The sequence below is a fragment of the Mesoplodon bidens genome (assembly GCF_964165515.1).
Source record: "Mesoplodon bidens genome assembly, chromosome: 7".
Classification (NCBI taxonomy): Eukaryota; Metazoa; Chordata; class Mammalia; order Artiodactyla; family Ziphiidae; genus Mesoplodon; species Mesoplodon bidens.
Genome location: NC_138164.1, coordinates 107,300,883 through 107,324,951, shown reverse-complemented (window position 1 = coordinate 107,324,951; position 24,069 = coordinate 107,300,883). Strand labels below are relative to the sequence as shown.

General features: G+C 51.1%; 1 protein-coding gene across 6 annotated transcripts in view; it reads left to right on the top strand.

The window, feature by feature from the left end:
- Positions 1–24,069, top strand: part of AHNAK (AHNAK nucleoprotein) — a 107,329-nt gene that overhangs the window by 8,878 nt on the left and 74,382 nt on the right. For 5 of the 6 annotated variants that reach the window (XM_081241495.1, XM_081241497.1, XM_081241496.1 and 2 more), the window contains exons 2-4: positions 992–1,100; positions 1,371–1,527; positions 1,947–2,134. In XM_081241495.1, coding sequence (XP_081097621.1) covers positions 1,371–1,527; positions 1,947–2,134 — 345 coding nt within the window. In that variant the 5' untranslated portion in view covers positions 992–1,100. Of the gene's footprint in view, positions 1–991; positions 1,101–1,370; positions 1,528–1,946; positions 2,135–3,081; positions 20,841–24,069 lie in introns of those variants that run through there. The other variant, XM_081241494.1, reaches the window with a different exon arrangement.

Here is a 24,069-nt window from a genome sequence, read left to right as displayed (position 1 = left end):
GTGTCTGGAGGCTGGAGGCCTGCCTGGTGTCTTCCCCTGCGCCTCTGCAGCCGACAGTTCATCCCGTGGCTGGAGGGTGTCTTTGCTCCCTCAGTGCCCGCACCTATGGGGGCCTGGTTTCAGGGCCCAGCAGGTGCAACCAGATGGGCCCTGACTCACCACGTCCTTGAGGCAGCACAGCTGGACCGCAGCCTCTTGGGCTTGGGCCGGTGCTGGGGGGCCTGGGGCTTCCATTGTTTGGCCTCTGCCTGTGGCAGGGCTCCTGGAGCTCCCAGCTGGCGAGCGTCCCCCTGGTTCTGAGGCCGGGGTTAGGGTGACCCGGAGTCACTCACCGTCGGCCACTGGGGGACGGAGGGCACCACCAGCCCTGCTTGCAGGTTGCCAGTGGCCCCCAGTACCGGAGAGTCCGAGGAGGGGTCTCGCACAGGTTAGAGCTGCAGGCCTGATGTGGCATCGGAGGAGGAGTTACAGGCTCAGAGCCCGATCATAGCTGCTGTGTCACGGTGCACCCCCGGCCGGCTGGCCTCTCCGAATCTCGGTTTCCCCACCTGCGCTATGGGGGCAGTAACATCTCCTGCCTGAAGCTGTTACAAAGGACCTAATGAGAATGGGGATGTTGGGAGGCTCCGGTGGGCCAGAGCTTTTCTCACATGCTTTCTCTCGCTCCTTCAGTCCTCATGGGAATTCTTTATCATCTCCATTTTCGCAGATGAGGAAATGGAGGTTCAGAGAAGTTAAGTGACTTGGCCCGGGTCGCGCAGCCGGGAAGATGCAGAACCAGGATTGCACTCTGAGTCTGGCCGCTTCCAAACCCCCTTCCTGTGATCCCAGGCTGGAGAGTCTTGTGTGAATGGAGCTGTTGACAGTAGCAGGGTTGGGGATTTGGTTTGGCCCGGCGGGCAAAACATCCAGCCCTCTCTTGCACAGCAGCTGGTCGGGGTTTCGACAAGCCGAGTGCTGAGTGTGAGCCTGATTGTGACCTTCTCCCTAGGCTGTGTGACCGAGATTCCCAAGAGAGAGACACTCCGAGGAGAGGAGAGGAGAGGAAGGAGGGGCGGGCTCCTGGCAAGGCATCCGCTCCTGAGCCAAGTCCTGCGAAGGTCAGTAGGAGGGAGGGTGACGAGGGCGGTGGAGGTGAGAGGATGGGGAGGGTAGAGACCCAGGAGGCACGTGCTATCGGGAGGCAGGGCCGGGGTGGGGTACAGGACGAGGGGCTGGTTGCCTCCGCTGCGGCTGTGTCCACTGTCCACCTTGGGAGCCCGCCCACAGTGGAAGCAGGCACCTCGGAGACAGTGCCCCACACCCAGGGGGAATCCCTGGCTTCCCCATCCCCTCATGCCCCCACTGCCCCGTTTCCTTACCTCATCCAGATGGAGAAGGAGGAAGAGACGACCCGGGAGCTGCTGCTGCCCAACTGGCAGGGCAGCGGCTCCCACGGGCTGACCATCACCCAGAGGGACGACGGCGTCTTTGTGCAGGAGGTGATGCAGAACTCCCCTGCGGCCCGCACTGGGGTGGTCAAGGAGGGTGAGTCACCTCGGGGTGCGGGCTGCTGCTGGGGCGGGGAGGGGGAGGGTGCGGGAGGGAAAGGCAGGGGCAGCACAAGCGGGTGGGTGGTTGCAGAGGGCTGGGTCCCAGTGGCATCAGGATGGCCGGTACGTAAGCCCTGCCCTCCCCTGCCCGCTCTCTGTCCCTCGTTCCCTCACAGTCCTCGCGGCAGGTGGTCCTGAGGGCTGGTGGACACGCTGTCCTCTGTTCCGACGCCACCACCCATGAGCTCTGCCACTTTGGGCGAATTAATTGGCCTCTCTCCCTCAGTTTCCTCATCTGTACAATGGGTGTTACCACACCTGCACGTCAGTCCGAGGGCCCGGCATAGAGTGGTTATGTGTTGTTTCCCCGAGACCCTGGGTGGTCTTACCCGCTTCCTGCTCCTCCCTGCTCAGGGGACCAGATTGTGGGTGCCACCATCTACTTTGACAACCTGCAGTCGGGAGAGGTGACCCAGCTGCTGAACACCATGGGGCACCACACCGTGGGCCTGAAGCTGCATCGCAAGGGGGACCATTCCCCTGAGCCTGGCCAGACCTGGACCCACGAAGTCTTCAGCTCCCACAGCTCTGAAGTGGTTCTGGTGAGTGCCTGGCTGGCCGGCCGTGCCCTTAGCTCCCCCGACCACGCCGACGGGCCGGTCCCCCTTCCTGAGCCTCTGTCCGCCCACTGGACCTTGCTCGCTTGTCCTTCCTGGCTTCTCTCCTGCTCTCACCCTCTGCTCTCTGTAGAGCCAGCCTGTTTCTCCTTTTCACGTGTGGCTGCCGCTAAAAGTCTTCCATCAGTCTCTTCCGAGGGTCCCCGCCGGGGGAGCCCACTCATTGGTCTGGTCCTTGGTGCCAGGAGGAAGTTGGCTGCTTTGCAAGCATCTTTGAAATGATTTCACAGGTGCCCAGTTCTGCCTCACAGACATCATTTTTCTACTTCCAGAGGCCTGGACTCATCTGTGAGTCAGAGGCTGGGCAGCAGAGTGCCTGAGGGACAGTTCTCTGCTGCTTCTGATGGCTTGTTTATTTAACACATAATGAGTCCTCAAAGTGGAAGTGTTAACCCCGGCACAACCAGGCTCAACAAATGCTTTCCGAAGGGTCCCTGGGAGGATTCTCCTCCAGATTAAACAAACAAGCTAGGCAGGTGAGAGGTGAGAGGTGAGAGGTGAGAGCTGAAGGTCCAGTCAACACAGAGCTAGTCACCAGGAGGTGTCCATGAGACCTGCTGGGCCGATTTGAATCTAGAACTGATTGTAAATCCTTCTCCCAGACTCCACTGTCCAGGAGTCTACCTGTCCCCACTCCCCATGGCTTTTGCTTACCAGAGATTCCCCAAGTAATTTCTGTTTTCGTCCTGTGGTGTGGCTGTCAGCCCCTCTCTTCAGTCCCCTGTGCTGTGTCCCGGGAGGCTCCGTGGACCTCCCTTACGGTCCCGGCTTCTTTGGGAAACAGGCAACCATGCTGTGGGCTGGGCTGCGGCCAGGCGGCTGTCACTCACGCAGACTCTGCTGCAACCTGTGGGGGGCGTGTGTTTCTGCAGAGCGGGGATGACGAGGAGTACCAGCGCATCTACACCACGAAGATCAAGCCTCGGCTGAAGCCAGAGGATGGAGTGGAAGGGGAGCCTGGGGAGACCCAGAGCCGCACCATCACGGTGACTAGGAGGGTCACAGCCTACACTGTGGATGTGACAAGCCGTGAAGGAGCCAAGGACATTGACATCAGCAGCCCTGAGTTCAAGATCAAGATTCCACGGCACGAACTGACTGAAATCTCCACTGTGGATGTGGAGACCCAGCCTGGGAAGACCGTGATCAGACTGCCCTCGGGCTCGGGGGCACTGTCCCCCACCACAGGCTCCACTGTGGACATCCAAACAGGGTCCATTTCCACTTCAGGACCAGAGCTCCAAGGTGCTGACCACTCGAAGGTCCAGGTCACCGTGCCTGGGATAAAGGTGGGAAGCCCGGGTGTTAGTGTCAGTGCAAAGGGCTTGGACTTAGGTAGCAAAGGAGGGGTCCAAGTCCCAGGGGTGGACGTTTTGTCTTCTCTTGGGGGTGGGGCAGCAGAGTGGCAGGGCCCAGCTCTTGAGAGTGGCAATAATGGGAAAATTATATTTCCCTCCATGAAGCTGCCAAAATTTGGTGTCTCAACAGGTCTTGAGGGTCAGGCCCCAGAGGCAGGGTTGAGCGTTTCTGTCCCTGAATTCTCTGTGGGGCACAAGGGTGGCAAGCCAGGCTTGACCATTGGCGGGAACATCCAGACCCCTCAGCTAGAAGTCAGTGGTCCCTCTGCCAGTATTAAGGGGTTTGAGGGGAAGCTGAAGGGCCCCCAAATCACTGGGCCATCCCTTGAGGGTGACCTGGGCCTGAAAGGTACCAAGCCACAGGGGAGTTCAAGGGTGGACATCTCTGTGCCCAAAATCGAGGGCAGCGTCGCTGGCTCCAGGGTGGAAGTTCAAACTCCTGACATTGATATTCATGGGCCAGGGGGCAAACTGAATATGCCCAAGGTGAAGGCCCCCAAATTCTCTGTATCAGGTTCTAAGGGAGAGGGAGCTGGCATTGATGTGACACTTCCTGGGGTCTCTGGGGATGTTGGCCTGCCTGAGGTTGCTTCTGGGGGGCTGGAAGGGAAGATGAAAGGTCCTAAAATCAAGACTCCTGAAATGATTGTTCAGACACCTAAAATCTCCATGCAGGATGTGGATCTGAGCCTCAGGTCCCCTAAACTGAAAGGAGACATTAAGGTTTCTGCTCCTGGGGTTCAAGGTGATGTTAAAGGCCCTCAAGTGGCAGTTAAAGGTGCCAAAGTGGACATAGAGGCACCCAGCCTAGAGGGGACCATGACTGGCCCCAAGTTTAGGGGTCCTTCTGGGGAAGAAGGAACCTGTAAGATCTCTATGGCAGATGTAGACTTAAATGTGGCTGCACCAAAGGTGAAAGGGGGTGTGGATGTCATGCTTCCAAAAGTAGAGGAGAAAGTCAGTGTCCCTGAAGTTGATGTCAGAGGCCCCAAAGTGGATGTCAGTGCCCCAGATGTGGACATTCATGGTCTGGACTGGAACCTGAAAATGCCCAAGATGAAAATGCCCAAGTTCAGCACTCCAGGAGTTAAAGGGGAAGGGCCAGATGTAGATGTGAATCTCCCCAAAGGTGATGTCAGTATTTCAGGGCCCAAGATCAGTGTGGAAGCCCCAAATGTGAACATAGGGGGCCCGGTGGGCAACCTTAAAGGCCCTGATGTTCAGCTGCCTGAAGTGAGTGTCAAGACACCAAAGATCACCATGCCTGATGTGGATTTGCATGTGAAAGGCCCAAAGGTAAAAGGAGAGTATGATGTAAGAGCAGCAAAACTTGAAGGAGAGCTGAAAGGCCCCAAAGTGGACACTGATGCCCCAGATGTGGACGTTCATGGCCCGGACTGGCACCTGAAGATGCCCAAGATGAAAATGCCCAAATTCACTGTGCCAGGGTTCAAAGCAGAGGGCCCCGAAGTGAATGTAAACCTGCCTGAGCCTGATGTGGACATTTCTGGGCCCAAGGTAGATGTCTGTGCTCCAGATGTGAGTATTGAGGGACCAGAGGGGAAATTGAAAGGACCCAAGTTTAAGATGCCTGAGATGAATATCAAAGCCCCAAAGATCTCCATACCAGATGTGGACTTACATTTGAAAGGCCCTAGTGTAAAAGGAGAATATGATGTCACAGTGCCGAAGGTTGAAGGTGAGATTAAAGTTCCTGATGTTGAACTTAAAAGTGCCAAACTGGACATTGATGCTCCAGATGTGGACGTTCATGGCCCAGACTGGCACCTGAAGATGCCCAAAATGAAAATGCCCAAGTTCAGCATGCCCGGCCTCAAAGCAGAGGTCCCAGAAGTGGATGTGAACCTGCCCAAGACTGACATTGACATCGCTGGACCCAAGGTGGATGTTGAACTTCCAGATGTGAATATTGAAGGACCTGAAGGAAAGCTGAAGGGTCCCAAGTTTAAGATGCCTGAGGTGAATATCAAGGCCCGCAAGATCTCCATGCCTGATGTAGATTTGCATATGAAAGGTCCCAAGGTAAAGGGGGAATATGATGTTACAGTGCCAAAGCTGGAAGGGGACCTGAAGGGGCCAAAGGTAGACATCAGTGCCCCAGATGTTGGAGTTCACAGTCCTGATTGGAACCTAAAGATGCCAAAGATGAAAATGCCCAGATTCACCAAGCCCAGCCTTAAAGGAGAGGGCCCAGAATTGGATGTGAACCTGCCCAAGGCTGATGTCGACATTTCTGCATGCAAGGTAGATATTAGTGCTCCAGATCTGAGCCTTGAAGGACCAGAAGGGAAGTTGAAAGGCCCCAAGTTTAAGATGCCTGAGATGCACTTCAAAGCTCCCAAGATGACCCTGCCAGATGTTGACATGGATTTTAAAGGACCCCAAATGAAAGGGAATCTAGGTGTGTCTGCACCACAAATAGAAGGTGAGATGAAAGCTCCACATGTGGACACCACAGGCCCCAAAGTAGATGTTAAAGCACCAGATGTGGACGTCCAGGGCCCAGACTGGCACCTGAAGATGCCCAAGATGAAAATGCCTAAATTCAGCAGGCCAAGCTTCAAAGGCGAGGGCCCAGATGTGGACATGAAACAGCCCAAAGCTGACATTGAGGTCTCCGGACCCAAGGTGGACATTGAAGCCCCAGATGTGAGCCTGGAGGGGCCAGAAGGAAAGCTTAAGGGTCCCAAGTTTAAAATGCCTGAGATGCACTTCAGGGCCCCCAAGATCTCCATGCCTGATGTGGACTTACACTTGAAAGGCCCCAAAGTCAAAGGGGATGTGGATGTGTCTGTGCCCAAGATAGAAGGTGAAATGAAAGTGCCCGATGTGGACATCAAAGGCCCCAGAGTGGATGTTGATGTCCCAGATGTGGACGCTCAAGGCCCCGACTGGCAGCTGAAGATGCCCAAGATGAAAATGCCCAAGTTCAGCGTGCCCGGCTTCAGAGGAGAGGGCCCTGAAGTGGACGTGAATCCACCCAAGGCGGATATTGATGTCTCAGGACCCAAGATGGACATTGAAGCCCCAGATGTGAGCCTTGAGGGGCCGGAAGGGAAGCTCAAGGGTCCCAAGTTTAAGATGCCTGAGATGCACTTCAAGGCCCCCAAGATCTCCATGCCTGATATAGATTTACACTTGAAAGGCCCTAAAGTCAAAGGTGATGTGGATGTTTCTGTGCCCAAGATAGAAGGTGAAATGAAAGTGCCAGATATGGACATGAAAGGCCCCAAAGTGGATGTTGATGTCCCAGATGTGGATGTTCAAGGCCCCGACTGGCACCTGAAGATGCCCAAGATGAAAATGCCCAAGTTCAGCATGCCTGGCTTCAGAGGAGAGGGCCCAGAAGTGGATGTCAACCTACCCAAGGCTGACATTGACGTCTCAGGACCCAAGGTGGACATTGAAGCCCCGGATGTGAACCTTGAGGGACCAGAAGGAAAGCTTAAGGGTCCCAAGTTTAAGATGCCTGAGATGCACTTCAAGGCCCCCAAAGTCTCCATGCCTGATGTGGACTTACACTTGAAAGGCCCCAGAGTCAAAGGGGATGTGGATGTGTCTGCGCCCAAGATAGAAGGTGAAATGAACGTGCCCGATGTGGACATCAAAGGCCCCAAAGTGGATGTTGATGTTCCAGATGTGGATGTTCAAGGCCCCGACTGGCAGCTGAAGATGCCCAAGATGAAAATGCCCAAGTTCAGCATTCCTGGCTTCAGAGGAGAGGGCCCTGATGTAGATGTGAACCTGCCCAAGGCTGACATTGATGTCTCAGGACCCAAGGTGGACATTGAATCCCCAGATGTGAGCCTGGAGGGGCCAGAAGGAAAGCTTAAGGGTCCCAAGTTTAAGATGCCTGAGATGCACTTCAAGGCCCCCAAGATCTCCATGCCTGATATAGACTTACACTTGAAAGGCCCCAAAATCAAAGGGGATGTGGACGTGTCTGTGCCCAAGATAGAAGGTGAAATGAACGTGCCCGATGTGGACATCAAAGGCCCCAGAGTGGATGTTGATGTCCCAGATGTGGATGCTCAAGGCCCCGACTGGCATCTGAAGATGCCCAAGATGAAAATGCCCAAATTCAGCATGGCTGGCTTCAAAGGAGAGGCCCCTGAAGTGGATGTGAACCTGCCTAAAGCTGACATTGACATCTCTGTACCCAAAGTTGAGATTGAAGCCCCAGATATGAGCCTTGAAGGTCCAGAAGGGAAGCTCAAGGGTCCTAAGTTTAAGATGCCTGAGATGCACTTCAAGCCTCCGAAGATCTCCATGCCTGACATTGATTTAAACCTCAAGAGCCCCAAGGTGAAAGGTGATGTGGATGTTTCTCTGCCCAAAGTTGAAGGGGGTCTGAAAGGACCAGAGGTTGACATCAAAGGTCCCAAAGTGGACATTGATGTCCCCGATGTGGATGTTCATGGCCCAGACTGGCACCTGCAGATGCCCAAGATAAAAATGCCCAAGATCAGCATGCCCGGCTTCAAAGGAGAGAGCCCTGAAGTGGATGTGAACCTGCCTAAAGCTGACATTGATGTCTCAGGACCCAAGGTGGATGTTGAAGTTCCAAATGTGAATATTGATGGTCCAGATGCAAAACTAAAAGGTCCTAAATTTAAGTTGCCAGAAATGAATATAAAGCCTCAGAAGATATCCATGCCTGATGTTAGTCTGCATTTGAAAGGTCATAAAATGAAAGGAGATTATGATGTTACGGTTCCAAAAGTAGAAGGAGAGATTAAAGCTCCTGACATTGACATTGAAGGTCCAAAAGTAGACATTAATGCACCAGATGTGGGAGTTCATGGTCCAGACTGGCACCTGAAGATGCCCAAGATAAAAATGCCCAAGATCAGCATGCCTGGCTTCAAAGGAGAGGGCCCAGAAGTGGATGTGAACCTACCCAAGGCTGACATTGATGTGTCAGGACCCAGGGTGGACACTGATGTTCCAGATGTGAATATTGAAGGTCCAGAGGGGAAACTAAAGGGTCCCAAGTTCAAGATGCCAAGCATGCATATACAAACACACAAAATCTCTATGCCTGATGTTGGACTTAATCTGAAAGCCCCTAAACTGAAAACTGATGTAGATGTTTCTCTTCCCAACGTGGAAGGAGACTTGAAAGGTCCTGGAATTGACATAAAAACCCCTAAAATGGATGTGGATGTTGGTGATATAGATGTTGAATGTCCAGAAGGAAAGCTTAAGGGTCCCAAGTTTAAGATGCCTGAGATGCACTTCAAAGCCCCCAAGATCTCCATGCCTGATGTGGACTTAAACTTGAAAGGCCCCAAAGTCAAAGGGGATGTGGATGTGTCTGTGCCCAAGATAGAAGGTGAAATGAAAGTGCCCGATGTGGACATCGAAGGCCCCAAAGTGGACGTTGATGTCCCAGATGTGGATGTTCAAGGCCCCGACTGGCACCTGAAGATGCCCAAGATGAAAATGCCCAAGTTCAGCATGGCTGGTTTCAAAGGAGAGGGCCCTGATGTAGACGTGAACCTACCAAAGGCTGACATTAATGTTTCTGGACCCAAAGTGGACATTGATACTCCTGATTTGGATATTGAGGGACCAGAAGGAAAATTAAAAGGTTCTAAATTTAAGATGCCTAAGTTGAATATCAAAGCTCCCAAGATATCCATGCCAGATGTGGACTTGAATTTGAAGGGACCCAAACTGAAAGGAGAGATGGATGCTTCTGTGCCAGAACTAGAAGGTGATCTCAAAGGTCCGCAAGTTGATATCAAAGGTCCTAGTGTGGATGTGGAGGTGCCTGACGTTGATCTGGAATATCCTGATGCAAAGTTGAAAGGACCTAAGTTTAAGATGCCTGAGATGCACTTCAAGGCCCCCAAGATCTCCATGCCAGATGTGGACTTACACTTGAAAGGCCCCAAAGTCAAAGGGGATGTGGATGTGTCTGTGCCCAAGATAGAAGGTGAAATGAAAGTGCCCGATGTGGACATCAAAGGCGCCGAAGTGGACGTTGATGTCCCAGATGTGGACGTCCAGGGCCCAGACTGGCACCTGAAGATGCCCAAGATGAAAATGCCTAAATTCAGCATGCCTGGCTTCAAAGGCCAAGGCCCAGATGTGGATGTGAACCTGCCCAAGGCTGACATTGATGTCTCAGGGCCCAAGGTGGACATTGAAACCCCAGACGTGAGCCTGGAGGGGCCAGAAGGAAAGCTTAAGGGTCCCAAATTTAAGATGCCTGAGATGCACTTCAAGGCCCCCAAGATCTCCATGCCTGATGTGGACTTAAACTTGAAAGGCCCTAAAGTCAAAGGGGATGTGGATGTGTCTGCGCCCAAGATAGAAGGTGAAATGAAAGTGCCCGATGTGGACATCAAAGGCCCCAGAGTGGATGTTGATGTTCCAGATGTGGATGTTCAAGGCCCCGACTGGCAGCTGAAGATGCCCAAGATGAAAATGCCCAAGTTCAGCATTCCTGGCTTCAGAGGAGAGGGCCCTGATGTAGATGTGAACCTGCCCAAGGCTGACATTGATGTCTCAGGACCCAAGGTGGACATTGAATCCCCAGATGTGAGCCTGGAGGGGCCAGAAGGAAAGCTTAAGGGTCCCAAGTTTAAGATGCCTGAGATGCACTTCAAGGCCCCCAAGATCTCCATGCCTGATATAGACTTACACTTGAAAGGCCCCAAAATCAAAGGGGATGTGGATGTGTCTGTGCCCAAGATAGAAGGTGAAATGAACGTGCCCGATGTGGACATCAAAGGCCCCAGAGTGGATGTTGATGTCCCAGATGTGGATGCTCAAGGCCCCGACTGGCATCTGAAGATGCCCAAGGTGAAAATGCCGAAGTTCAGCATGCCTGGCTTCAAAGCTGAAGGCCCAGAAGTGGATGTGAACCTGCCTAAAGCTGACATTGATGTCTCAGGACCCAAGGTGGACATTGAAGGCCCTGATGTTAATATTGAAGGACCAGAGGGAAAGTTGAAAGGTCCTAAGTTCAAGATGCCAGAGATGAACATCAAAGCCCCCAAGATCTCCATGCCTGACTTTGATTTGCACCTGAAAGGTCCTAAAGTGAGAGGAGATGTGGATGTTTCTGTGCCTAAGGTGGAAGGTGACCTAAAGGCCCCTGAAGTTGACATCAAAGGCCCCAAAGTGGACACTGATGTTTCAGATGTGGACGTTCACGGCCCAGACTGGCACCTGAAGATGCCCAAGATAAAAATGCCCAAGATCAGCATGCCTGGCTTCAAAGGAGAGGGCCCTGAAGTGGATGTGAACCTGCCCAAGGCCGGCACTGATGTGTCAGGACCCAAGGTGGACATTGAAGGCCCTGATGTTAACATTGAAGGACCAGAGGGAAAGTGGAAAAGTCCGAAGTTTAAAATGCCTGAAATGCATTTTAAGACTCCAAAGATACACATGCCAGATATTGATCTTAATCTAATAGGTCCAAAGATGAAAGGAGATGTGGATATCACATGCCCCAAGGTAGAGGGAGATTTTAAAGGACCTGAAGTTGACATCAGAGGTCCCAAAGTGGACGTTGATGTCCCTGATGTGGATGTTCAAGGCCCAGACTGGCACCTAAAGATGCCGAAGATGAAAATGCCCAAGTTCAGCATGCCTGGCTTCAAAGGAGAGGGCCCAGAAGTGGATGTGAACCTGCCCAAGGCCGACACTGATGTGTCAGGACCCAAAGTGGACATTGAAGGCCCTGATGTTGACATTGAAGGACCAGAGGGAAAGTTGAAAGGTCCTAAGTTCAAGATGCCAGAGATGAACATCAAAGCCCCCAAGATCTCCATGCCTGACTTTGATTTGCACCTGAAAGGTCCTAAGGTGAAAGGAGATGTGGATGTTTCTGTGCCTAAGGTGGAAGGTGACCTAAAGGCCCCTGAAGTTGACATCAAAGGCCCCAAAGTGGACCTTGATGTCCCTGATGTGGATGTTCAAGGCCCAGACTGGCACCTGAAGATGCCTAAGATGAAAATGCCCAAGATCAGCATGCCCAGCTTCAAAGGAGAGGGCCCCGAAGTGGATGTGAACCTGCCCAAAGCTGACATTGATGTGTCAGGACCCAAGGTGGACATTGAAGGCCCTGATGTTAATATTGAAGGACCAGCGGGAAAGTTGAAAGGTCCTAAGTTCAAGATGCCAGAGATGAATATCAAAGCCCCCAAGATCTCCATGCCTGACATTGATCTTAATCTGAAGGGCCCCAAACTGAAGGGTGATGTGGATGTGTCTTTACCAAAAGTGGAAGGTGAGCTTAAAGTTCCTGAAGTTGACATGAAGGGCCCCAAAGTGGACATTGATGCTCCAGATGTGGACGTTCATGGTCCAGACTGGCACCTGAAGATGCCTAAGATAAAAATGCCCAAGATCAGCATGCCTGGCTTCAGAGGAGAGGGCCCAGAAGTGGATGTGAACCTGCCCAAGGCTGACATTGACGTCTCAGGACCCAAGGTGGACATTGCTGTTCCAGACGTGGATATTGAAGGTCCCGATGCGAAACTGAAGGGCCCCAAGTTCAAGATGCCAGAGATGAATGTCAAAGCTCCTAAGATATCAATGCCAGATTTGGACCTTAATCTTAAAGACCCTAAAATGAAAGGAGAGGTGGATATTTCACTTCCAAATGTAGAAGGTGATTTGAAAGGGCCTTCTCTTGGCATCAAAGGACCGAAGATAGAGGTAGATGCGCCAGATATTGATATTCATGGCCCAGAAGGCAAATTAAAAGGTCCAAAGCTGAAGATGCCTGATATGCATGTAAACATGCCCAAGATCTCCATGCCAGAAATTGACCTGAATTTGAAAGGCTCAAAACTTAAGGGAGATGTTGATATTTCTGGACCCAAATTGGAAGGTGACATTAAAGCTCCCAAGTTAGATGTAAAGGGCCCAGAAGTGGACATTTCTGGTCCTAAGCTCAATATTGAAGGCAAGTCAAAGAAATCTCGCTTTAAGCTTCCCAAATTTAATTTTTCAGGCTCCAAAGTTCAGACACCTGAGGTAGATGTCAAAGTCAAAAAGCCAGATATTGATGTAACAGGTCCAAAAGTTGACATTAATGCTCCCGATATTGAGGTCCAAGGAAAAGTGAAAGGACCCAAGTTCAAAATGCCTTTCCTGAGTATTTCGTCTCCTAAAGTGTCTATGCCTGATGTGGAGTTAAATCTGAAAGGTCCTAAAGTCAAAGGAGACTTAGATGTTGCAGGTCCTAATTTAGAAGGTGATTTTAAAGGACCCAAAGTGGACATTAAGGCACCAGAAGTTCATCTTGATGCACCTGATGTGGATGTTCATGGTCCAGACTGGAATTTGAAAATGCCCAAGATGAAAATGCCCAAGTTCAGTGTGCCCGGCTTAAAAGCAGAAGGGCCAGATATGGCTGTGGATCTGCCAAAAGGAGATATCAACATAGAGGGTCCCAGAATGGACATTGAGGGCCCAGAAATCAATGTGGAAGGTCTAGAGGGAGGCTTAAAAGGTCCCAAATTCAAGATGCCTGATATGAATATCAAAGCTCCCAAGGTCTCCATGCCTGATATGGACTTACACTTGAAAGGCCCCAAAGTCAAAGGGGATGTGAATGTGTCTGTGCCCAAGATAGAAGGTGAAATGAACGTGCCAGGTGTGGACATCAAAGGGCCCAAAGTGGACGTTGATGTCCCAGATGTGGATGTTCAAGGCCCTGACTGGCACCTGAAGATGCCCAAGGTGAAAATGCCCAAGTTCAGCATGCCTGGCTTCAAAGGAGAGGGCCCTGAAGTGGATGTGAACCTGCCCAAAGCTGACATTGGTATTTCTGGCCCCAAAGTGGACATTGATGCCCCAGATGTGAAGATTGAAGGTCCAGATGCGAAACTGAAGGGCCCCAAATTCAAGATGCCAGAGATGAACATCAAAGCTCCCAAAATGTCCATGCCTGACCTTGACTTTAACCTGAAGGGCCCCAAACTAAAGGGTGATGTGGATGTGACTTTGCCAAAAGTGGAAGGTGACCTCAAGGCCCCTGAGGTGGACATCAAGGGCCCCAAAGTGGACATTGAAACTCCTGATATTAACATTGAAGGCCTAGAGGGGAAATTGAAGGGGCCCAAATTCAAGATGCCAGAGATGCACCTGAAGGCACCCAAGATCTCCATGCCTAACATTGATTTAAACCTGAAGGGGCCCAAGGTGAAGGGTGATATAGATGTTTCCCTTCCCAAGACTGAAGGAGATCTGAAAGGCCCTGAGATCGACATCAAAGGTCCCAAAGTGGACACTGATGCTCCAGATGTGGATACTCAAGGCCCAGACTGGCACCTGAAGATGCCCAAGATAAAAATGCCCAAGATCAGCATGCCTGGCTTCAAAGGAGAGGGCCCAGAAGTGGATGTGAACCTCCCCAAGACCAACATTGATGTGTCAGGACCCAAGATGGACATTGAAGGCCCTGATGTTAACATTGAAGGACCTGAGGGAAAGTTGAAAGGTCCTAAGTTCAAGATGCCAGAGATGAACATCAGAGCCCCCAAGATCTCCATGCCTGACTTTGATTTGCACCTGAAAGGTCCTAAAGTGAGAGGAGATGTGGATGTTTCTGTGCCTAAGGTGGAAGGTGACCTAAAGGCCCCTGAAGTTGACATCAGAGGTCCCAAAGTGGACGTTGATGTCCCTGATGTGGATGTGCATGGCCCAGACTGGCACCCGAAGATGCCCAAGATAAAAATGCCCAAGATCAGCATGCCTGGCTTCAAAGGAGAGGGCCCAGAAGTGGATGTGAACCTTCCCAAGGCCGACATTGATGTCTCAGGACCCAAGGTGGACGTTGATATTCCAGATGTGGATATTGAAGGTCCAGATGTGAAACTGAAGGGCCCCAAGTTCAAGATGCCTGAGATGAACATCAAAGCCCCCAAGATCTCCATGCCTGACTTTGATTTGCACCTGAAAAGTCCTAAGGTGAAAGGAGATGTGGATGTTTCTGTGCCTAAGGTGGAAGGTGACCTAAAGGCCCCTGAAGTTGACATCAGAGGTCCCAAAGTGGACGTTGATGTCCCTGATGTGGATGTTCAAGGCCCAGACTGGCACCTGAAGATGCCTAAGATAAAAATGCCCAAGATCAGCATGCCCAGCTTCAAGGGAGAAGGCCCTGAAGTGGATGTGAACCTGCCCAAGGCTGACATTGATGTCTCAGGACCCAAGGTGGACATAGACACTCCTGACATTGATGTTCATGGTCCAGAAGGGAAACTGAAGGGCCCCAAGTTTAAAATGCCTGACCTGCACCTCAAGGCACCCAAGATCTCCATGCCTGAAGTTGACCTGAATCTGAAGGGCCCCAAGGTAAAGGGTGATGTGGATGTTACTCTGCCCAAAGTTGAAGGTGACCTCAAGGGCCCTGAAGTTGACGTCAAAGGTCCCAAAGTGGACATTGATGTTCCAGATGTGGACGTGCATGGCCCAGACTGGCACCTGAAGATGCCTAAGGTGAAAATGCCCAAGATCAGCATGCCTGGCTTCAAAGGAGAGGGCCCAGAAGTGGATGTGAACCTGTCTAAAGCTGACATTGATGTCTCAGGACCCAAGGTTGACATTGATGTTGCAGACATGAATACTGAAGGTCCAGATGTGAAACTGAAGGGCCCCAAGTTCAAGATGCCGGAGATGAACATCAAAGCTCCTAAGATCTCCATGCCTGGCATTGACTTAAACCTGAAAGGACCCAAAGTAAAGGGAGATGTGGATGTTTCTCTGCCTAAGGTGGAAGGTGACCTCAAGGGCCCGGAAGGTGACCTCAAGGGCCCCGAAGTTGACGTCAAGGGCCCCAAAGTGGACATTGATGTCCCAAATGTGGACGTTCATGGCCCAGACTGGCATCTGAAGATGCCTAAGGTGAAAATGCCCAAGTTCAGCATGCCTGGTTTCAAAGGAGAGGGCCCTGAAGTGGATATGAACCTGCCTAAGGCTGACATTGACGTCTCAGGACCCAAGGTGGATGTTGATGTTCCAGATGTAAATATTGACGGTCCAGATGCAAAACTGAAGGGCCCTAAATTCAAGATGCCGGAGATGAACATAAAAGCCCCTAAAATCTCCATGCCTGACCTTGACTTTAACCTGAAGGGCCCCAAAATGAAGGGTGATGTTGATATCTCTCTGCCCAAAGTTGAGGGTGATCTCAAGGCCCCTGAGGTGGACATCAAGAGCCCCAAACTGGACATTGACACTCCTGATATCAATATTGAAGGTCCAGATGGAAAACTGAAGGGGCCTAAATTTAAGATGCCAGAGATGAACATTAAAGCCCCCAAGATCTCCATGCCTGACTTTGACTTAAGTCTGAAAGGGCCAAAGGTAAAGGGGGATGTGGACTTTGCACTGCCTAAGGTAGAAGGCGATCTGAAAGGGCCAGAGGTGGACATTGAAGGTCCTGAAGGGAAACTCAAAGGACCCAAATTTAAGATGCCTGATGTCCATTTTAAAACCCCACAAATCTCCATGAGTGATATTGATTTGAACTTGAAAGGACCTAAGATAAAAGGAGATTTTGATGCTTCCATCCCTAAACTGGAAGAAGATCTGAAAGGCCCCAAAATAGATGTTAAAGGCCCTAAGCTGGATATAGACACTCCTGATTTTGACATTAATGGTCCAGAAGGGAAACTGAAGGGCCCCAAGTTTAAAATGCCTGACCTGCATCTCAAGGCGCCCAGGATCGGTGTGCCTGGCTTCAAAGGAGAGGGCCCTGAAGTGGATGTGAACCTGCCCAAGGCTGACATTGACGTCTCAGGACCCAAGGTGGACATTGCTGTTCCAGACGTGGATATTGAAGGTCCCGATGCGAAACTGAAGGGCCCCAAGTTCAAGATGCCAGAGATGAATGTCAAAGCTCCTAAGATCTCCATCCCTGGCATTGACTTAAACCTGAAAGGACCCAAAGTAAAGGGAGATGTGGATGTTTCTCTGCCTAAGATGGAAGGTGACTTCAAGGGCCCTGAAGTCGATGTCAAGGGCCCCAAAGTGGACATTGATGTTCCAGATGTGGACGTTCATGGCGCAGACTGGCACCTGAAGATGCCTAAGGTGAAAATGCCCAAGTTCAGCATGCCTGGCTTCAAAGGAGAGGGCCCAGAAGTGGATGTGAACCTGCCTAAGGCTGACATTGACGTCTCAGGACCCAAGGTGGACGTTCCAGACGTGAATATTGAAGGTCCAGATGCGAAACTGAAGGGCCCCAAGTTCAAGATGCCAGAGATGAACATCAAAGCTCCTAAGATCTCCATGCCTGATGTTGACCTGGATTTGAAAGGATCCACAGGCAAAGGAGATTTCGATGTGTCTGTCCCTAAGATTGAAGGGACTTTCAAAGGCCCAGAAGTAGACCTTAAAGGTCCAGGTCTGGATTTTGAAGGCCCTGATGCCAAACTCAGTGGCCCATGTTTGAAGATGCCCTCACTGGATATATCTGCCCCTAAAGTAACCGCACCTGATACTGATTTGCATCTCAAGGCACCCAAAATTGGAGTTTCTGGTCCCAAATTAGAAGGCGGTGAACTGGACCTCAAGGGACCCAAAGTTGATTTAGAAGCTCCAAGCTTAGATGTACACGTGGAGAGCCCAGATATTAACACTGAGGGGCCAGATGTGAAAATTCCGAAATTTAAGAAACCCAAGTTTGGGTTCGGGGCAAAAAGCCCCAAAGCTGACTTCAAATCCCCTTCGCTTGATGTCACAGTTCCTGAGGCAGAGCTGAATGTTGAGGCTCCTGAAATGAGTGTTGGTGGCAAGGGCAAGAAAAGTAAGTTTAAAATGCCTAAAATTCACATGAGTGGGCCTAAAATTAAGGCCAAAAAACAAGGATTTGATTTGAATGCTCCTGGGGGTGAGATCGATGCCAGTCTCAAGTCTCCTGAGGTAGACGTCAACGTTGCAGGGCCCGATGCCTCACTTAAAGTCGACATGAAATCTCCCAAGACCAAGAAACCTATGTTTGGAAAAATGTACTTTCCAGATGTAGAATTTGACATTAAGTCACCTAAATTTAAAGCTGAAGCTTCCCTCCCTGGCCCCAAAATGGGGGGTGAAATCCAGGCACCTGATCTGGATAGTTCCTCACCAGGGATTCATGTGGAAGGTCCTGACCTCAAGCTGAAGGCTCCCAAGTTCAAGGTGCCAGGTGTGGATGTCTCAGGGCCAAAAATAGAGGGCGACTGGAAAGGCCCCAGGGTGCAGGCAAACTTGGATGCATCTGACATCAACATTGAAGGCCCAGATGCTAAAGTCAAAGCACCATCATTCAGCATTTCTGCCCCTCAAGTCCCCATCCCTGATGTGAGTGTTAACTTGAAAGGACCAAAGATAAAGGGTGACATCCCCAGTGTGGGACTGGAAGGACCAGATGTAGATCTGCAAGGTCCAGAATCGAAAATTAAGTTCCCCAAGTTTTCGATGCCCAAGATCGGTGTCCCTGGTGTGAAGATGGAGGGTGGGGGAGCTGAGGTCCAGCTGCCCTCTCTAGAAGGAGGCTTGAGCGCACCAGATGTTAAGCTTGAAGGGCCCGATGTGTCTCTGAAAGGGCCAAAAGTAGACTTGCCTTCAGGGAACCTCTCTGCGCCAAAAGTCTCTGGACCTGACCTTGACCTGAACTTGAAAGGACCAAGTTTGAAGGGAGGCCTGGATGTATCTGTTCCCAGCATGAAGGTGCATGCTCCCGGGCTTGACCTCAGAGGTGTCGGTGGAAAGGTGAAGGTGGAAGGTGATGGTGTGAAAGTGCCTGGAATTGATTCCACAGCAGTGCTTGATGTCGGTGCGCCAGATGTGACCCTGAAGGGACCAAACCTGCAGGGAGACCTGGCTGTCTCTGGTGACATCAAGTGTCCTGAAGTATCAGTAGGTGCTCCTGATCTAAGCTTGGAGGCACCTGAAGGTGGTATCAAACTTCCTAAGATGAAGCTGCCCCAGTTTGGCATCTCTGCTCCAGGGTCCGACTTGGACATCAGCGTCAAGGGGCCACAAGCTGCTGGAGAACTAAAGGGGCCCGGCATAGATTTGAACCTCAGAGGCCTGAACCTGAAAGGGCCTCAGATCTCTGGCCCTCAAATCTCAGCACCAGATGTGGACTTGAACTTGGAAGGACCAAAAGTAAAAGGCAGCCTTGGGGCCAGTGGTGAGATGAAAGGCCCCACGGTTGGAGGAGGTCTTCCGGGCATCAGTGTTCAAGGCCTAGAGGGAAACCTCCAAATGCCTGGAATTAAGTCATCCAGATGTGAGGCGGAGCTGCCAGGTGTGAATGTGAAACTCCCAACCGGGCATATTTCTGGTCCTGAAATCAAAGGTGATCTGAAAGGTTCAGGAATAGGTTTCCACGGGGCCTTTCCTGACATTGGCATGAAAGGGCCTTCATTTAACGTGGCATCTCCTGAGTCAGATTTTGGTGTCAGCTTGAAGGGCCCGAAAATCAAAGGAGGCATGGATGTTTCAGGGGGTGTCAGTGCCCCAGATACCAGCCTGGGTGAGGGGCATGTGAGCGTCAAAGGTTCCGGGGGGGAGTGGAAAGGACCCCAGGTCTCCTCTGCTCTCAACTTGGATGCACCTAAGTTTGCCGGAGGACTTCATTTCTCAGGACCAAAGATAGAAGGAGGTGTCAAAGGAGGCCAGATTGGACTTCAGGGTCCTGGGCTGAGCGTGTCTGGGCCTCAAGGCCACTTGGAAAACGGATCTGGAAAAGTAACATTCCCCAAGATGAAGATCCCCAAGTTCACCTCTGGCCATGAGCTGGTTGGCAGAGAAGTAGGGGTGGATATTAACTTCCCTAAAGCGGAGGCCAGTGTCCAGTCTGGTGCCGGAGAGGGCGAGTGGGAAGAGTCTGATGTAAAACTTAAAAAGTCCAAAATCAAAATGCCCAAGTTCAGCTTTTCCAAACCTAAAGGGAAAGCTGGTGTCACCGGCTCACCGGAAGCAACCATTTCAGGGTCCAAAGGTGACCTGAAGAGCTCCAAGGCCAGCCTAGGCTCTCTGGAAGGAGAGGCAGAAGTGGAAACAGCTTCGCCCAAAGGCAAATTCTCCTTATTCAAAAGCAAGAAGCCACAGCACCGCTCAAATTCCTTCAGTGAAGAAAGGGAGCATTCTGCATCTTCTACCCCTCCGGGAACTTTGGAGTTCGAAGGTGGGGAAGTGTCGCTGGAAGGCGGGAAAGTCAAAGGGAAACATGGGAAGCTGAAATTTGGTACCTTTGGTGGATTGGGGTCAAAGAGCAAAGGTCATTATGAGGTCACTGGGAGTGATGATGAGGCAGGCAAGTTACAGGGGAGTGGAGTGTCCTTGGCCTCTAAGAAGTCCCGACTGTCATCTTCTTCTAGCAGTGACAGTGGGACTAAGGTTGGCATCCAGCTTCCCGAGGTGGAGCTGGCAGTTTCCACAAAGAAAGAGTAGCAGGCCTCTGTGTGTGTGTGTACATATATGTATAAAAATACATCAGCCTGGGGTGTGTTTGTATATAAACTCCAAAGAGAAACACGCCGGCCGACAGCCTCAGCAGCAACGCAAACATCTGGCCTCTGGCAGGGGCAAGCGCTGAAAAGCCAAGCGCCTTTAGGCTCCTCCTGGAGCTTTACAGATAGGTAAAGAGTTCTAAGTTCTTCGTCCAGCCCGTGTGCAAAGTCAACAGTATTTGCCTTAAGATTTCAGTGTTTTTTTTTTTTGCATTGAACGCTGAGAGCTCCTGTTTACTAAGCAAGCTTTTGTGTTTATTATCCTCATTTTTACTGAACATTGTTAGTGTTGGGGTCATGGAAACCCACTTTTTCATTGTAATGACTTTTGGGGCTTATGTTAGTAAGGGTGGGGGGTGGAGAAGGCAGTAGAGGGGGCCCAGACCTTCATTTCTCCTACCGTCAGATCTACTCAAACAGGAAACACCCAAAGATGGCTGAGAGGAGCCGCCAGGCAGAGCATGTGGGTGTTTCTAGAACTCCTTAGCGTTGCTTTTTCTTCCCTCGGGGTGGCGGTCCCAGCCCGTTTGGTGCTCACGGTGAGAGGGAATTTAGAATCTGTTTGCAAATTAGTCAACCCACCAACTCAACACGAGGGCCTTCCATTCTGTGTGTTGTAAGAGAAATGTTTTCTTTGTGATCGCCACGTTCCTGATATTAATTCTGATTTCTTTTAACAAATGTTATTGTGATTAAGAAAATTTCCAGCACTTTAATGGCAAATTAATTGAGAATGTAAGAAAATTGATGCTGTCAAGGGCAAATAAAGCTGTTTATTAACCCGGATGTCCTGTGCCTTTTATATTCTGTAATGGGAGGATGAGGCCTAGGGTGGCTGCACACCCAGCCCTGACAGGTCAGACTGGGTCCACTCAGTGGCATTGCTAGTTGCATTAGTGGGTGATGGGAGGGATTCTTTGCTTCTCAATTCTCATGGTGAGGCTGGTTGCACCATTGCTAAGAAATCAAGAGAGGCTGGGCACACTGGCAGCCCGAGCCCCAGGACCTGCCCACCAATTTGGCATCCTGAGATAGGAATATATGATTCAGAAATGGTTCAGACATGAATGGAAGAAAAGGCCTGTTGGAATGGCAGAAAGGCATCTGGCCGTGGGTCACAGGCCTGCCAGCTATTCCAAACTTGGCTGTAGGTTTGCTGGCTGGCCTCGTTACCTGCCCTTCTGGGCCTCAGTTTCCTCTTCTTTGAAATAAGGGTGCTGATCTCGAATCACGTGTCTTTATGCTTCTTTCTAGTCCATGTGAGCGCTAAACTTCACGAAAAATCTCTTCTGACAGAAGTCCCCTCCCCCACCCCCTTTTTTTTGGCCTTCCCTTGAGGCATGCAGGATCTTAGTTCCCCGACCAGGGATCGAACCCACGCCCCCTGCATTGGGAGCACGGAGTCTTAACCACCGGACCGCCAGGGAAGTCCAAAAGTCCTCTTTTGATTTACAGCTCTGTAGACAATACAGAGTGGGGGGGGGCCTTCTAGAAACTGGCTTCTGATGTTGGTCATTGCTGGGCAGAGGGCAGTGCCTTCTTAGGCCAAAATGATCGAACCAAGCTCATTCCCCTTGCCATTCCCCAGAGCTGCTTCCTTTCTGCCAGTGGAAGCAGCTCTGTACCTCTCCCATCAGCCCTGGAGCGGAGATACCAGCTCCAACGCCCTCCTGCCCTCTCCAGAGCCAGCTTATTTGCGGGTCTCAGTGCAGAGCAGTGGGATCTCTTGCCCAGCGTGAAATCCACCTGCCCTTGCTTGGATTTTAGACGGGCCTTTGCCAGCTTCATCCACTCCCGCGTCAGCCAGCAGAGCCTGTGTCCCTGGGGGGTTTTGGAAAGAGATAGGTAACAAGGGAGGTGCTTGATCTCCTGTGTCTTTTTAAAATAATTTTTTTGTTTTGTTTTGTTTTGTTTTTTGTTTTTTGCGGTACATGGGCCTCTCACTGTTGTGGCCTTCTCCCGTCGTGGAGCACAGGCTCCGGACGCGCAGGCTCAGCGGCCATGGCTCACAGGCTCAGCCGCTCCGGGGCATGTGGGATCCTCCCTGACAGGGGCACGAACCCACGTCCCTTGCATCGGCAGGCAAACTCTCAATCACTGCGCCACCAGGGAAGCCCTAAAATAATTTTTAAAAATTTTATTTATTGAAGTATAGTTGATTTACAATGTTGTATTAGCTTCAGTACAGCAAAGTGATTCGGTTTTATATATTAAAAAATATATATATATATTCTTTTCCAGATTCTTTTCCCTTATAGGTTATTACAAAATACTGAATATAGCTCCCTGTGCTATACAGTAGGTCCTTGTTGGTTATCTATTTTATATGTAGTAGTGTGTATCTGTTAATCCCATACTCCTAATTTATCCCTCCCCCAGCCCCCATGGCTTTTTAAAAGCTGATTTGTGAATTGGGCAAGAGTTTCCTCACCCAGAAAATAGGGGTAGCATCCACAGGACCAGAGTCTGTCTGTTCAGGTGTTTGGGTTGTCTGCTGTGCAAGGGCATCGCATTTAAGGGTATAGCATTCATGTCACAGCCATATGCTTGTTTATTGAGAGCATGAGGGTGGGCATGGAGTCCTAGAGAGGTGGGTGTGAGCCCCTGCACACACACTGAAAAGCTAGAGTGTGCACACGCCCACTGGCACACGTGCCTACACGCAGCTGCCTTCCATCCTAACCAGGTCTGGGCACCCCACAAGTGTGCTTCTTTCAACCACGGCTCAAATCCCAGTTCTCAGTTCTGAAGCTGATGAGTGTGGAGTGGGACAGGGTGTGCATGCTGCCTGAGATGTGTGGTCCTGGCGTCTGGAGGGGGGATAAGTGGGTGACAGTGCGGTGCACTTGTGTACACAGCCAGGGGGATGCCCACTGGGACGCTGGAAAGATCTCCCAGGCAGAACTACCCAGGTTGTCCAATTATATGGCAATTAAAAAAGTTTTTTTTTAGCTTGAGGAAGGGGTGATGTACACTAGTGTGGCCCTCAGCGGCCATTCATTCAACAAGTATTTTTAGAGCATCACGTGGTTAGATGCTGTCCCTGCCCCCCTGGTCTCAGAATCCTCCTCTGCTGACCTCCACAGATCAAATGATGTGATGGATGTGGGACACTGGAACACTGGAAATACACACGTGTAAGTGACGCTTCTACCAGGGATGATGAGGATGATGGTGATGTTCCCTGGACTCTCAGGGTGAGATCTCATTGGCTGGGACAGTCAGGGGTAGTGGGTCAGATGGATCAGGAACATGGCAACGGGCCATTCAAATGTGAGAAACTTCTCAGCTGCCCTCCTCCCACATCAGGCCCAGGCTGGAGGCAGTGACCACAGGACAGGAGCCCTCCCTGCTGCAGTGACTGTTACCACTGGAAGGGGACATGTGGAGGAGGTGCCGGGGGTGGAGACGCACAGGCAGGGCCCATCCCGGCGAGCTTTCCTTCGCTTGTTCCACCCACCCACTCTCAGTTCCCCCCTTCCTCCGTTCTTCCTGACGCCTTCTCACCGCCTACCTGATGGGGATGGTCCAAGTTATTCCCCAAAGTCCTACAGGGCCCAGATTCAGGAGGCCTTAATACTCTGAGGTCCCAGTTCCTGCATTTGAGGGCGGGAGTGGTCTCAGGAGACCTGGAGGGGGCTGGGCTGGGCTCCTCTGGGTCCTTCCTTGGAGTTCCAGCACGCGGAGCCACAGCAGGGCCTGCAGCCTGACAGTGCACCTTGCTTTAAGCAGTGTGACTGACTGTGGGCGTGGCTAAGGGGACATTTGGCAAATTCAATTCTTTTTTTTTTTTTTTACTTTTTTTGGCCACACCCCATGGCATGTGAGATCTTAGTTCCCCGACCAGGGATCGAACCTGAGCCCCCTGCATTGGAAGTGCAGAGTCTTAACCACTGGACTGCCAGGGAAGTCCCAGATTCAATTATGTTGAAATGCACCCCATGCTCACAAAAGGCAGTGTACGTTTTTCACCAACTCAAACTCATTTCTGTACGTGTCAGGGTCCCTACAGGAA